Below are 12,674 nucleotides of genomic sequence, written 5' to 3'. Positions count from 1 at the left end.
TGGTAAGGACACAGTGTGAGAATTACACTAAAATGCACGCTTTTGCGTGAGTATCAACATTTCAGTCTCTTTATTCTGACTTAAATCTCTGATCCATAAGACTGGACGCTTGCGCTGCTATTTTGAATCAATGATCAGAACAAAAAGCAGTTGAAGGATGATGTGCATGATTCATTTAATTATCTGACTCTGATCTGACTCCATTAAAGTTGTTGTTATTATTTAACCTTTTATTCTCTCTTAACTGATATAAAAACACAGAATTAAACTTAAATGTTTATATTATGTAAGTTACAATCACTTTAGCTTTTAACATTATCAGTAAAAACAGGAAAGATTCTTAAAGCCTTTAAGGCAGGCAAAGTTATTTATTAAATTACATGTTTAAATATACAGACAGTAGAATGAAACAACATACTGTATAGGAAAACTTAGCTGTAACAGTTAATACACTGCTGTGCAGAAGAGGCAGAGTAAAAGCCTTTCTCCCAGATTGTCAGTTACATTTCCTCCTTATACCCTGAGCAAAGATTTGCTAAGAATGAGTAGAATACAAACACCAAAACCAACTGACAGGAAACCAAAAGACCAGGTTAATGGGTGGTTATCTAGAGAGGGAAAAAGTGAATACGTTTTCTCCTCAGTGGATACTTGAATATCTCTGAGTTTACCATATTTCTATTCAGTTTATAAGCTGTCAGATGAGACCAAACATGACACAATTTGTGTTTGATCGCAACAGTTAATAAATTGAATGTAGTGGAAAGCATGTGGGTCCTGTGAAGCAAATTGCACAAATATGTATTAGAGGTGCAGTTGACTCCCAGAGAGAAACCATCCTGTGTTTGAGACTTCATTTTGAAGATGAAAAGTCTTACGGGTTTGGAATGACATGAGGGCGAGAACAAGCCTCTTCCGGAAGCTCAAACATGCTGCGTAACACGAGAATGAACCTCATTGGTTCATTTGTTTGACGCGTGTCCTGTGGCCTCCTCAATCTGCCTAGGTTGAGCTGGGCTCCTCTTGTTACTAGAGTAAAAACTGACATGCTGAGTTACAGTTCCCTAGTGGTGTTAGGCACAGACAAATAGCCAGTCTTTGCAGGCTAATTCAGAAAGCCTCCCCTGTGGTTGTCCCTTGAGTGTTGTTAGGCTTCCTCTCATTTAGAGAGTCAAATGTGCTAGTGCTGAAGCCTCCGCTCTCTAGAGCTCTGGTTAAGTAGTTTTATCTGGCTTGTGGCCTTCGAGCAGGATCCCCCTGAAAGCTCCTTGATTGAAAGTCATCAAGTCACAGGGCTGAGTGTTCAAGGCCTCCTCTGTGGAACTGTGTCCCGTGGAGGCCTAAACTCCTCCAGAGCTTAGCTCAGACAGCAACATGTCTTGGAGCAAGAGTCATTTTTATGTTCAGGCCTCCACTCTTAGCTTTGTCTCAGGTCATGCCGATATTTAACTCCCCTTGTTCAGGGTCCTCTAAGAGTTCTTCGCTCCTCTTGTGTCCAACACCAATGATGCTCAGGTTGAGCTGACTAAGTATTTCTCCTATTCTGGACAGTTTTTGAGTACGCTCCCTTAGAGCTCGAGCATTAGCCCTGAGCCCATGCCCGTGTTATTCTGGAGTAGCAGGCCCTACATAGAGGCCTCCTGCAATCGTATTGGCCATGCTCCCCAGGATTCTCATCTCTTTGTCTGGTGTGAGCTGGTTACTGCCTCTTCTGCAGTCCCTCTCATTTGGTTGTCTCTCTTGAGGTAAACATGTAAGAGACTCTGTTTAGGAAACAAGACAGGTTATTGGCTGGACCAAGCTACAGGTTGGACCAGGTCAGCCTCCCTGGTGGCTCTAGGGGTTGACACAGTGTCCCCCTAAAAAATGACTGGCCAGGGCTCTTTTCAGCCCCTTGGCCATGCTCCCTTAAAGGAACCCCTTCCCAGTGAAGATGCTGGTTCCAAGCCTTTGAGCGGCCTTTGACAAGTCCTTCTGTCAAGTGCGAGGGTACTCTCTCATTGAGGCGTGATAGCTTGGGCAGTGGTCATCGTGAGTACTGTCACTGACAGCCTAGTGTGTGACCAGAAGGGGTGAGTGGTTTTGGCATTTCTGTTGTTTTATTTGTGCTTAGTCACAGCCATTTCTTGGCATGCACTCCCTCAGCATGGCGGCGTGGGTATTTCATTCCCCAGAGTGTCTCAGGATGCAGTGCGAATTCCCTTTCAAAAGGGAATGTCTTGGGTTACGACAGTAGCCCCAGTTCCCTGAGAACAGGGAACGAGACGCCGCATCTCTTTGCCATGCCTTTGGGCTGCCTGCACAGTCCCTTCAGACAATAAGTGGATACTCCTTATATACTTCTTGGTCGCACTAATAGTACGTCATAGGCTGTCGATGGCCAATACGATTGCAGTGATTTGACAGTTGCTTCAGATACCAGTCACACTGAGGCTTTCCCAAAGCATCTCAGGACACAGTGTCAGTGTCTGTTCTCAGGGAACCAGGGCTACAGTCGTAACCCAAGACTTTTTCCTTTTTTGCCAAATAATTTTGTCAGATAAATACTTTTACTAAATTTAGTATTTTGATCTTTTAAAATATTTAAAAAATCTAAAATATTTTCCTCATATTTTGATGGTTTAAGTGAATTTGTATGGTCATTGAAAAACAAAACAAAACCAAAAAAACCTCTGCACATCACTTTTGTCCACTACTGTATGTTTGGTGTGGTCAGTGCCACGGTAGTGCTATTTAAGACCCTGCTTACTTCAGACTGATGGGCCCCAAGCCATTACTGGTGCACTGCTGCATTTTTCCAGTTGCCAAAAAAAGAATTCACATAAGGTCCCAAGAATATGCTTTTTACCCCATAAATACTTCAGGTAATAGGTTGATTAACGAATCTGAGATGAAAGTGATGTGGATGGCCAAGCAATGTAATGCCGGAATAAAGGCTAATAATGGCTGAATAAAAACAAAAGAATAATGATAAAAGAATACTGAAGATTAAGTCTCATAGTGGCGTAGGTGCTAACATTCAATGAGAGAGAACAATAGAATCTCGAATGGGACAGTTCTCCACGTCATACACTGGAGTGCAAGGGAGTTGTAGGTGCCATAAATCATTTCATTAGCAGTTTTATTTGCCTTGTAGCGTTTTATCAACTCCCTGTCATCATATAACTCCAATACATTGTATCTTCATTAGTGTGTGTGGTCTCCTCCTCTCTGCTGCCATCTTTTTACTCCTATCTAGGTTAAGATACCTCTCCAGCGCACTTAAATATTTTAGGAGCTGAGACCTAGTCATAACACTTAAGAACCTTTATGAATCACACTTTTTATTAAGTCTAGGAATAAGAGTAAAATTACATCATTCTTAGAATTTTGACATACTTAAGACTAACATTTTACTCCTGAGTGGCTTTATAAATACAGCCCCTGATCTGATCTGATCTGATCTGATCTAAACTGAGAGAGTGAAGAGTGTCATTATTTCTTACAGGTTGAAGGATTGTGGTCTCACAGATGAAGGTTGTGCTGCTCTGACTTCAGCTCTGAGATCAAACCCCTCACACCTGAGAGAACTGGATCTGTCTGTGAATAAACTAGGAGATTCAGTGACTCTTCTTTCTGCTGTACTGAAGGATCCTCACTGTAAACTGGAGAAACTGTGGTAAGATCATATTTGACTCTCACACTTGAAACACAATGTAAAGTATATTTGAAGTGTTCAGCCCCTTTCTGCTGCTGTGAGTTCAGCTGATTGAGCTGTAAATGATTGAACACATGAGCTGCTCCTCAGTCACATGATACTGCAGGACTGAGAGTCACACTAAAATACAGACACATCGAGACATTTCAGTTTTGATTTTAAACAGACTCAAGCTGAACAGTCTGAACTGAGTAATGCTGGATTCATTCTTACTGTTCATCACATTCACACTCCATTTATAATATTGTTTTAATTGTGTAAACACACATCACTATCAATATCAGCAGCAGCCATATCACCCTGTAGCCCAAGACTGTTGCCCACTGAAGCTAAGCAGGGCTGAGCCTGGTTAGTACCTGGATGGGAGACCTCCTGGGAAAACTAGGTTGCTGCTGGAAGAGGTGTTAGTGAGGCCAACAGTGGGTCCTAACACCCCAGTATAGTGATGGGGACACTATACTGTCAAAAAGCACCGTCCTTCGGATGAGACGTTCAACCGAAGTCCTGACTCTCTGTGGTCATTAAAAATCCCAGGATGTCTTTCGAACAGAGTAGGGGTGTAACCCCGGCATCCTGGCCAAATTTGCCCATTGGCCTCTGTCCATCATGGCCTCCTAATCATCCCCATACACTGATTGGCTTCATCACTCTGTCTTTTTTCCACCAATAAACTGGTGTGTGGTGGGCGTTCTGGCGCAACATATGGCTGCTGTCGCATCATCCAGGTGGATGCTGCTCGTTTTTGGTGGTTGAGGAGACTCCCCCTTCCGTATGTAAAGCGCTTTGAGTACCCAGAAAAGTGCTATATAAATGTAAGGAAATATTATTATTATTATTATTATTATTATTATATTATATCAACTACATACATGTAAGTACAACATTTGTTATACTTAAATATAAATTCATTTAATGTTTAATTGTATACCACTTTTCACAATACATATTGCTTCAAAGCAGCTTTACAGAAAATGTTTCAATGTTACAATTTAGGAAATATTCTGCTATCAGCCAGATATTAATGTATTAAAGTAATATCCATATATGTTGTGATTGGTCTGTCTCTTGCAGTGCATTTACCCATTACCATATCTGAATTTCAGCTCCTGATGCTTCCTCAGCACTTAAACAGTAACGATGGCATCCATTTTATCATATCAATTTGAGCTTGAGGCAGCCAGTTATTTCATTTGGGAGACAATAACTCCATTTATCTGTACTTTGATCTTTGAAACTTTGCCAACCTTTTACATTCACAAGCATCTATAAAAACACTACATGAAGGGTAATATTAGAAAAAGCATGATAGGGGCACTTAAATGCCTTTCCCTAAATATCAATGCAATTTTGTAATTTATCTAAGACTATGTCACGATCTATGGTGTTGAATGCGGCACTAAGATCAAGTAAATCTAGCAGTGAAATGCAGCCTTTGTTAGATCCTGGATGCAAGTAATTTGTAATTCTAACAAGTGCAGTCTCTGTGCTATGATGGGGCCTGAAACCTGACTGAAATTCTACATATATACCATTCTTCTGCAAAAGGTAGCATAATTGAGACACTACCTATCTAATATTTTAGACGTAAACAGAAGATTTGAGATGGGTGAGTATTTTGCTAATTCACTAGGGTCTAGTTGTGGTTTCTTACTTAGAGAAGAAGTTTTATTAATATTTTGCCTTTCCATAGCTCAAGGTTGCTTTAAATAGTAAATTTCAAATACATCTGGGGAGAAAACCAAAAACGAGACAACATGAAGCCACATTATCGGAAACACATTTCAAACAGATGAAATGCTATGGAGTACAAGAGGTAGTGAGTTAGTTTAGGAGCAGAAACGCAGAATGACCTTCCACCAACAGTGGACAACCGAAATCTAGGAATGGACAAAAGCCAAGTTCGGATGACTAAAGTGACTGAGCAGGGCAGTAAGGGTGGAGTAAGTCAGACAAATAGGGAGGGGCAAGACCATGTAATGCCTTAAATGTTAGAAGCAATATCTTAAAATGGATACATGATGCCACAGGTAGCCAATGGAGATCATGTAGAAAAGGAATGATGGCAACAGAATGCAAACCCTTACTGCTGAAATCTGAACATACAGTAATCTTGAAATGTGTTTTTTGGACAGGCCAATAAATAGGGCATTACAATAGTCTAGACACAAAATGATTAAAAAAAAGTTCAGGGACATCCAGTGTTTCATATCCTAATACATGCAGTGAGTGCATCAGGAAAAGATGGCCTATCAGTATCAGAGCTGGTGATAGAGACTTAATCACTTATGTGACCTAGAGATAAGGAGGTGTTTATGATATTGAGAATAGGCTCTTCTGCTACAGGGAGCAGTTCTTTAAGTAGTTTAGTGGGTATGGAATCTAGTGTGGTTGGTTTTGATGTTGTAAAAATTTTGGTAAGCTCTTGTGTAGAGTGAGCTTCAAACTCAAACCAAGTGGCAGCAACAAACAGTTTTGTTCTTTGTGACATTTCAGACCTCAGTCTAAAGCCCAAAGTATACTTCACTTTTTACGCGTATGCGAGGGTCAGCATACAGTGATGAAAATTTCGTCATCAGAAGAGTATGTGTGTACTTTACGCGCACATACTTTGTACCTGCGTGTTTAATTTTTTTGGCAGTGATTAGTTTCCACAAGGTGGCAACCATGCCCTGGGGGCGTCAATTCACAATAGTGATGGGAAGATCGGTTCTTTTCCATGAACCGGTTCTTTCGGACAGTTCGTTTCAATAAATCGGTTGAAAAAAACAGTTCACCAGTTCTTTTTACGCTCCGATGTAATGACATCATTCGGATGATGTAATGGCGTCGTCTATCACGGGCCGGGATGAAAAAACACTTAACACATTCAAATATATAAAGTCAGTAATCATAACATCAGTCAACTAAAGCATCATTATAATCTGAAACATTTCTTACAATTTAGTTTTGCATATAAAGCATCCAAACACATATACAGGCAGTGATGTGCAAATGAAGAAGTTTTACAGTTATAAAGTGAATAAATTAGTCTTAATCAGCGCAGAAACCATAATCCACTACTATACATAATCCATTACGATTTATTTGTAATTAAATAAACTTACGTTTCGCCAGATTGGCCCCTCATTCAAGTCCTCTCATAGCATCAGTTGTCCTAGTTAACCGGTGCTATGACAGTCATTACGGTTCTGTAGCTTCAGATCACACGCTGAATCACGCATGCGCAGTATCATCAGCTCATCGGTTCTCAAATCGGACATGTCCGAAAGAAGCGGTTCTTGGTTGTGTACTGGTGATCCGAAAACCGCTGCAACCAATTCTACTCAAGAACGAGATTGAGATTCGAGAACCACAAGAGCGATTCAAAAGGAGTCGCTTGTTTGCTCTCGCTGTAGTTTGATTACGTCAATTTTTTTTATCTTTATATCACCTTGTTTAGAAATTAAATAAACTGTCCATGGATTATTTATGAAACAAATAAATGTTTAGTTTGATAGTTTTACAAACAATTAATTGTTTCCAATCTTTAAAAAAATAACATGAAAGCACAACTGCACAACTTTTACTGTAATGCTTTTTAAACAACATTAATATAGAAAAAGAAATTTGTAGAACTATTTCTGAACATTAGATAGTTTGATCTGTGTACAAAATATTTATGTTCATGTTGCATGTAGTTTCTTGTATGTAGCCTGCCCTACAGTATATATTGTATATATTGTATATTGTATGCTATTAATCTGTTATGGTGTATTTGGAAAAGCACAATAAACTTTTTGTGTTTTGAATTAAGTCATAAACATATTTCCAGTATGTTTTATATTATCACAATTTCCGATGTTCAACAAAACTTGACTAACGTGCTTTTCGTTCTCTTGAGAAGTTACACGCATGCGCAGTATCATCAGCTCATCGGTTCTCAAATCGGACATGTCCGAAAGAAGCGGTTCTCGGTTGTGTACTGATGATCCGAAAATCGTTGCAACCGATTCTTGACTCGAGAACGAGAACGGTGACAGGCTGTGTACGTTCGTTCGTGTACGCCGCGCATGCGCACTCATATCAGCTGCTCTGCTGCTCGTGCTCATCATCAGTTCTCTCTTTACAGCAGGTAAAGTCCGTGTGCTGTTGGAGTAACTGAATAACTCCGGGATGTTGGTTTATTTTGAGTCAGAGGGAGTGTCAGGCACATCAAAAAGTGAGTAACTTTAGTAATTTGTGGATTAGTGCTTGAGAACTGTTTCGAACGATTCAGTCCGATTTGGTGAACTGGTTTGACCTGTTCAAAACAACGATTCGTTCGCGAACCGGACATCACTAATTCATAAAGTAGTCAAAGAAAACCTCCTTAAACGCAACAAACTGGAGCACATGCAAGCTACAGCAACAGTGGAGGCTTACATAGATGAGGTTGTGCAAAAAGGTTAGAAAGTACCCTCATTTGTACAACTCTAGAATCAAAGAATACAAAGATGTTTTAGTTGTAACTCATGGCGAGAGATTGCTCAAAACTGCGCATGTGTGGAAAGGCTGTGTATGTGTACAAGTCAAATGAAGTATACTTTACAAGGCTGTGCATTTGACTGTACGCGTAAAAAAATGAAGTATCCTTAGGACTTAATGATCCATCAAACATATTGATTTTTGTTTTATGTTTGTACTTTCTCTTTAATGATGGATTCACTGCTAAACTGATCTGATCTGAACTGAGAGAGTGAAGAGTGTGTCATTGTTCTCTACAGGTTGAGATATTGTGGTCTCACAGATGAAGATTGTGCTGCTCTGACTTCAGCTCTGAGATCAAACCCCTCACACCTGAGAGAACTGGATCTATCTGGGAATGAACTTGGAAATTTGGGTGTGAATCTGCTGTCTGATGTACTAGGAAATCATCTCTGTAAACTAGAGATACTATGGTAAGATCATCTCTCTGATAGGCACTCATGGCTTCGTCCTCAGTTAGATGTGTCCTTTAATGTAAAGACTAAAATCAGCCAATTGTGAAAATACAGTGTACATCTGGAATGGCATTTTGAACCAATAATCTGAACAAAAAACAGTTGAAGAATGAGGTGCATGATGTAATTATTTATCTGACAGTATAATTAATCCAACTCCATTATACTTGTGGTTAATATGTAACATATTGTTTGAAGGTACAAGTCTTACTTAGAACTGAAAACAAAAGATTTAACCTGAAGGTTCAGATGACAGTAATGTGTAAATTAGTGAGTCAGGTGTCACTGTGACTTACCAGGTAGAGGACAACTAGCTCAGAGGTTGAGTTGAACAGACAAGACTCTAAACGTGATTAGTTTTAACTGCACATCACTGTTTCTCCACACAGAACCGTCCTTATATCACTATGAAACAATATCTCACATTCAACTCTGTGTGTCTGTTCAGTCCTGAAGCACATGACAGTTTCAAACAGCACATTGAGCATCAACATGCATGAATCTCAGCAGCAGTATGTGGCAATGCTTGTCATTATATCTCCTCTCCTGATCTGAGACCAGAGTGAATCACAAACTCAACATAATACAACAACCGCTCTGTCTTATTTAGAATTAAATCACTTTTTAGAGATTGAATGGAGAGAGGTGACTTTCAGCAATTTGGCAAAGTACTTATATGAACAAAAATTGGAACATATATAATTATTATTCTTCATTTACCACCACTAACAATAAATGCACAATTTTGATATGTTTTATTGTATTAAATTCACATTAATAGGTGCAAGTCACCGAAATGTAAACCAATGTTAGCTGTGTTTCATTTCATTTAAAAGAAAACCCTTTATTTAATAAAACACCTTTGGCTCCTAGTTTGTTTACTTTCACTTTCCTTTTGTATTTTTGAACAAACATTAACTACAGCTTCAAATCACCGAAAAGTGTTCATTTGTATGAATATAAAACACTATAAATTAAACCAAAAATAAACAAAGCCTACTTTGTTCTCATAATTAAATGATAATATTGAATACAAATATCTTGATAAAATAATAATGGCAAACCCTTAGGTGTGCAGGTCACAGAACAAAAACAATATTGAAAAGGAGAAAGAAATCTCAAAAAATCTATTTATAACTTAAATAGAGTAAGTTAGTCTAACATTTGTTTGTGTAGCCTTTGTATATGAATATTAGTTTTTTTGTGTGTGTGTTTGTTCTAATAGCCTATATGTATTGTCACTATAGGAGATGTGCTCCTATACACCGTCTAGACAGGGTAAAACAAGAAATGTGTGCCCTGCCATTTCTTAATTTATTGTTTTAGAAATATTATTTTGTGTTATTTTGAATTGAACTTTATCGAGCATCACCCTTAAATAATTTACAGTAGCTGGTGAATATGCTTTACTGATGTTTTTAATGCAGTTCATTTCGTTTTGCTCCTAATGATTTGATTACGAGGAACTTCAATGGATGTAATTCTGTTTACAGAGTTATAAAGGTGCAATATGTAAGAATTTTGCAGTAAATTATGCAAAAACCACTAGGCCAGTATTATATATTTTGTTCAGTTAAGTACTTACAATATCCCAAATGTTTCCAATCACCAGCAATAACACTCCCTTTTTCAATGCTCAGAAAGCTGCTAAAGACATATTTAGTAGCTTGTAGGGCAAACTTCAATATCTAGTGATTCGAAACAAAAGATTCGTAAAGCTTCATGAAGCAGTGTTTTGAAATCGCCCATCACTAGATATTGTTGAATAAAGTCGCTATTTTGCTATTTTTTTTGGCACACAAAAAGTATTCTCGTTGCTTTATAATATTAAGGTTGAAGCACTGTAGTCACATGAACTGTTTTAAATATGTTTTTAGTACCTTTCTGGGCATTGAAAAGGGAGTGTTGTTGCTGGTAATGCAGGCCTCACTGAGCCATCGGATTTTATCAAATATCTTAATTTGTGTTCTGAAGATGAACGAAGGTCTTACGCAGACTGATATGAGGTATAACGTTTCTGTAAAACACTGTTAAAAATTAACTGTAAATTTTACAGTAAAATACTGGCAGCAGGGTTGCCAGCCAGTTATTGTAATTTTTACAGTAGCATTACTGTAATTTAATTTACAGAATTTTACTGTACTCTGATTACAGTAAATAACTATTTTTTTAAAATTTGCTGTATTTTTTTTTTTTTATACGGTAAACTACTTGAAAGTATGTATTTGCTATATTTGTTTATATTAATGCCTGGCAGCTTTTAAATTTAAACTATTAACTGCATCTGCTTTAAACATTTTTTAATTGCGGGATCACATGTATTTCGAGTGTGGGAAGAGCTTTACAGCAGCGAGTCATTTGATGCATGAGAATGCATGTTTTTAATTTATTGTTTGAAAAAGTTGATCTAAACTGAGAGAGTGAAGAGTGTCATTATTTCTTACAGGTTGAAGGATTGTGGTCTCACAGATGAAGGTTGTGCTGCTCTGGCTTCAGCTCTGAGATCAAACCCCTCACACCTGAGAGGACTGGATCTGTCTGAGAATATAATAGGAGATTCAGTGTCTCTTCTCTCTGCTGTACTGGAGGATCCTCACTGTAAACTGGAGAGACTTTGGTACAATCATATTTGACTCTCAGACATAAATCACAATGTAAAATATATTTGAAGTGTTCAGCCTCTTTCTGCTGCTGTGAGATTATTTTTTGTACCTGCTAAACTGATCTGATCTGAACTGAGAGAGTGAAGAGTGTGTCATTGTTCTCTACAGGTTGAGATATTGTGATATTACAGTTGAAGATTGTGCTGCTCTGGCTTCAGCTCTAAGATCAAACCCCTCACACCTGAGAGAACTGAATCTATCTGGGAATAATCTAGGACAATCAGGAGTGGAGTTGCTCTCTGATCTAAGGAATGATCCACATTATAAACTGGAGGAACTAAAATATTGTGAGTATTTTCTTTAAGGCATTTAAACAGGCCTCATATGTGTGTTAATCAGCTCCACTTTAGTCTCCTTAAACTGTGTTTAACAAGAGTTTAATTCTTTGATGTAAATATGTTATATAATTATTAGGGCTGGGAAGCGAATACAATTTTTATTCTAATTAATTACATGATGTGGCGATTAATTGATCTAATTAATCGCAAATTTATCGTACATCAAATTTGGCTGAGAAATTATCCCCAAAAGATCATTTGAAGTCATTATTGTGTAAAGCATTACATAGACATTTCAAAAAGTAGAATCAGAAAGAAATATTTTATTTGATTCAACAATTTGATTCAACATGAATTTATTACACAAACTTTTGGACCATGAGGTTGAGTAAATAATGACTGAATTTTAGTTTTTGGAAATATGAAATTGAAAGTAAACATATGGTCAACTGATGTTTTATGAACCATTTTCTTAGAAATGTTAATTTACTGAATGCTACCAAGAAAGCTAGGTTACTAAGTTTGTTAAATTAATTCACAGTATATGTAGCTACATTTATTATTAATGTGCGGGGCGATAGCGCTGTATGACAGATGTATCACTTTTATTTAGTTTTTCCTTTTTTATTCAAAACATTCACAAACTTGTTGACTATAGCCTTTCATGAACTATAGGATATATAGGCGCTGATCACCCACGGAAAAATATGAGATATTCTCCATTCATTTTAACCAATAAAAAACGACTGCAGTTTTCAGACGTGATGTTCTTTTCATTTTTATAGGCTAGTTCACTTGAGGCAGTTACTATGGCATTTTTTAACGACACGTCGAGCGCGCATCATTGTAATACATTAATGCAAAAGCGCATCAATGTAATGTGCAGCACGAATCTCTCCACAAAACTCTCTCAAATATTGTGTCCTCATGGCTCTACTCTGGCTCAGATATTACGTATGCGCGCTCGGTTATGGAGTGTGGACACCAACCGGTAGAAACATAAATCGGCGCCTATTGTCAAATATTTGAATGCGTTTTGTCTTTTAAAACGCGTCGTCAGATTTTAACTGAAAAAAAA

At 37.9% G+C, this 12,674-nt stretch overlaps 1 protein-coding gene and 1 long non-coding RNA gene across 6 annotated transcripts in view; one reads left to right on the top strand and one right to left on the bottom strand.

Annotated features, from left to right (window-relative positions):
* The window catches only part of LOC127496210 (NACHT, LRR and PYD domains-containing protein 12-like), a 206,778-nt gene that overhangs the window by 54,648 nt on the left and 139,456 nt on the right, over positions 1-12,674 (top strand). For 2 of the 5 annotated variants that reach the window (XM_051863938.1, XM_051863935.1), the window contains exons 9-12: positions 3,488-3,658; positions 8,440-8,613; positions 11,102-11,272; positions 11,427-11,605. In XM_051863938.1, coding sequence (XP_051719898.1) covers positions 3,488-3,658; positions 8,440-8,613; positions 11,102-11,272; positions 11,427-11,605 — 695 coding nt within the window. The remainder of the gene's footprint in view (positions 1-3,487; positions 3,659-8,439; positions 8,614-11,101; positions 11,273-11,426; positions 11,606-12,674) is intronic. The other 3 variants (XM_051863936.1, XM_051863934.1, XM_051863937.1) reach the window with 3 other exon arrangements.
* The window catches only part of LOC127496213 (uncharacterized), a 163,319-nt gene that overhangs the window by 19,703 nt on the left and 130,942 nt on the right, over positions 1-12,674 (bottom strand). The window lies entirely within an intron of this gene.

Source organism: Ctenopharyngodon idella, chromosome 15, assembly GCF_019924925.1.
Source record: "Ctenopharyngodon idella isolate HZGC_01 chromosome 15, HZGC01, whole genome shotgun sequence".
Classification (NCBI taxonomy): domain Eukaryota; kingdom Metazoa; phylum Chordata; class Actinopteri; order Cypriniformes; family Xenocyprididae; genus Ctenopharyngodon; species Ctenopharyngodon idella.
The sequence above is the reverse complement of the archived record's forward strand: the minus strand, read 5'-3'. Positions and strand labels throughout refer to the sequence as shown.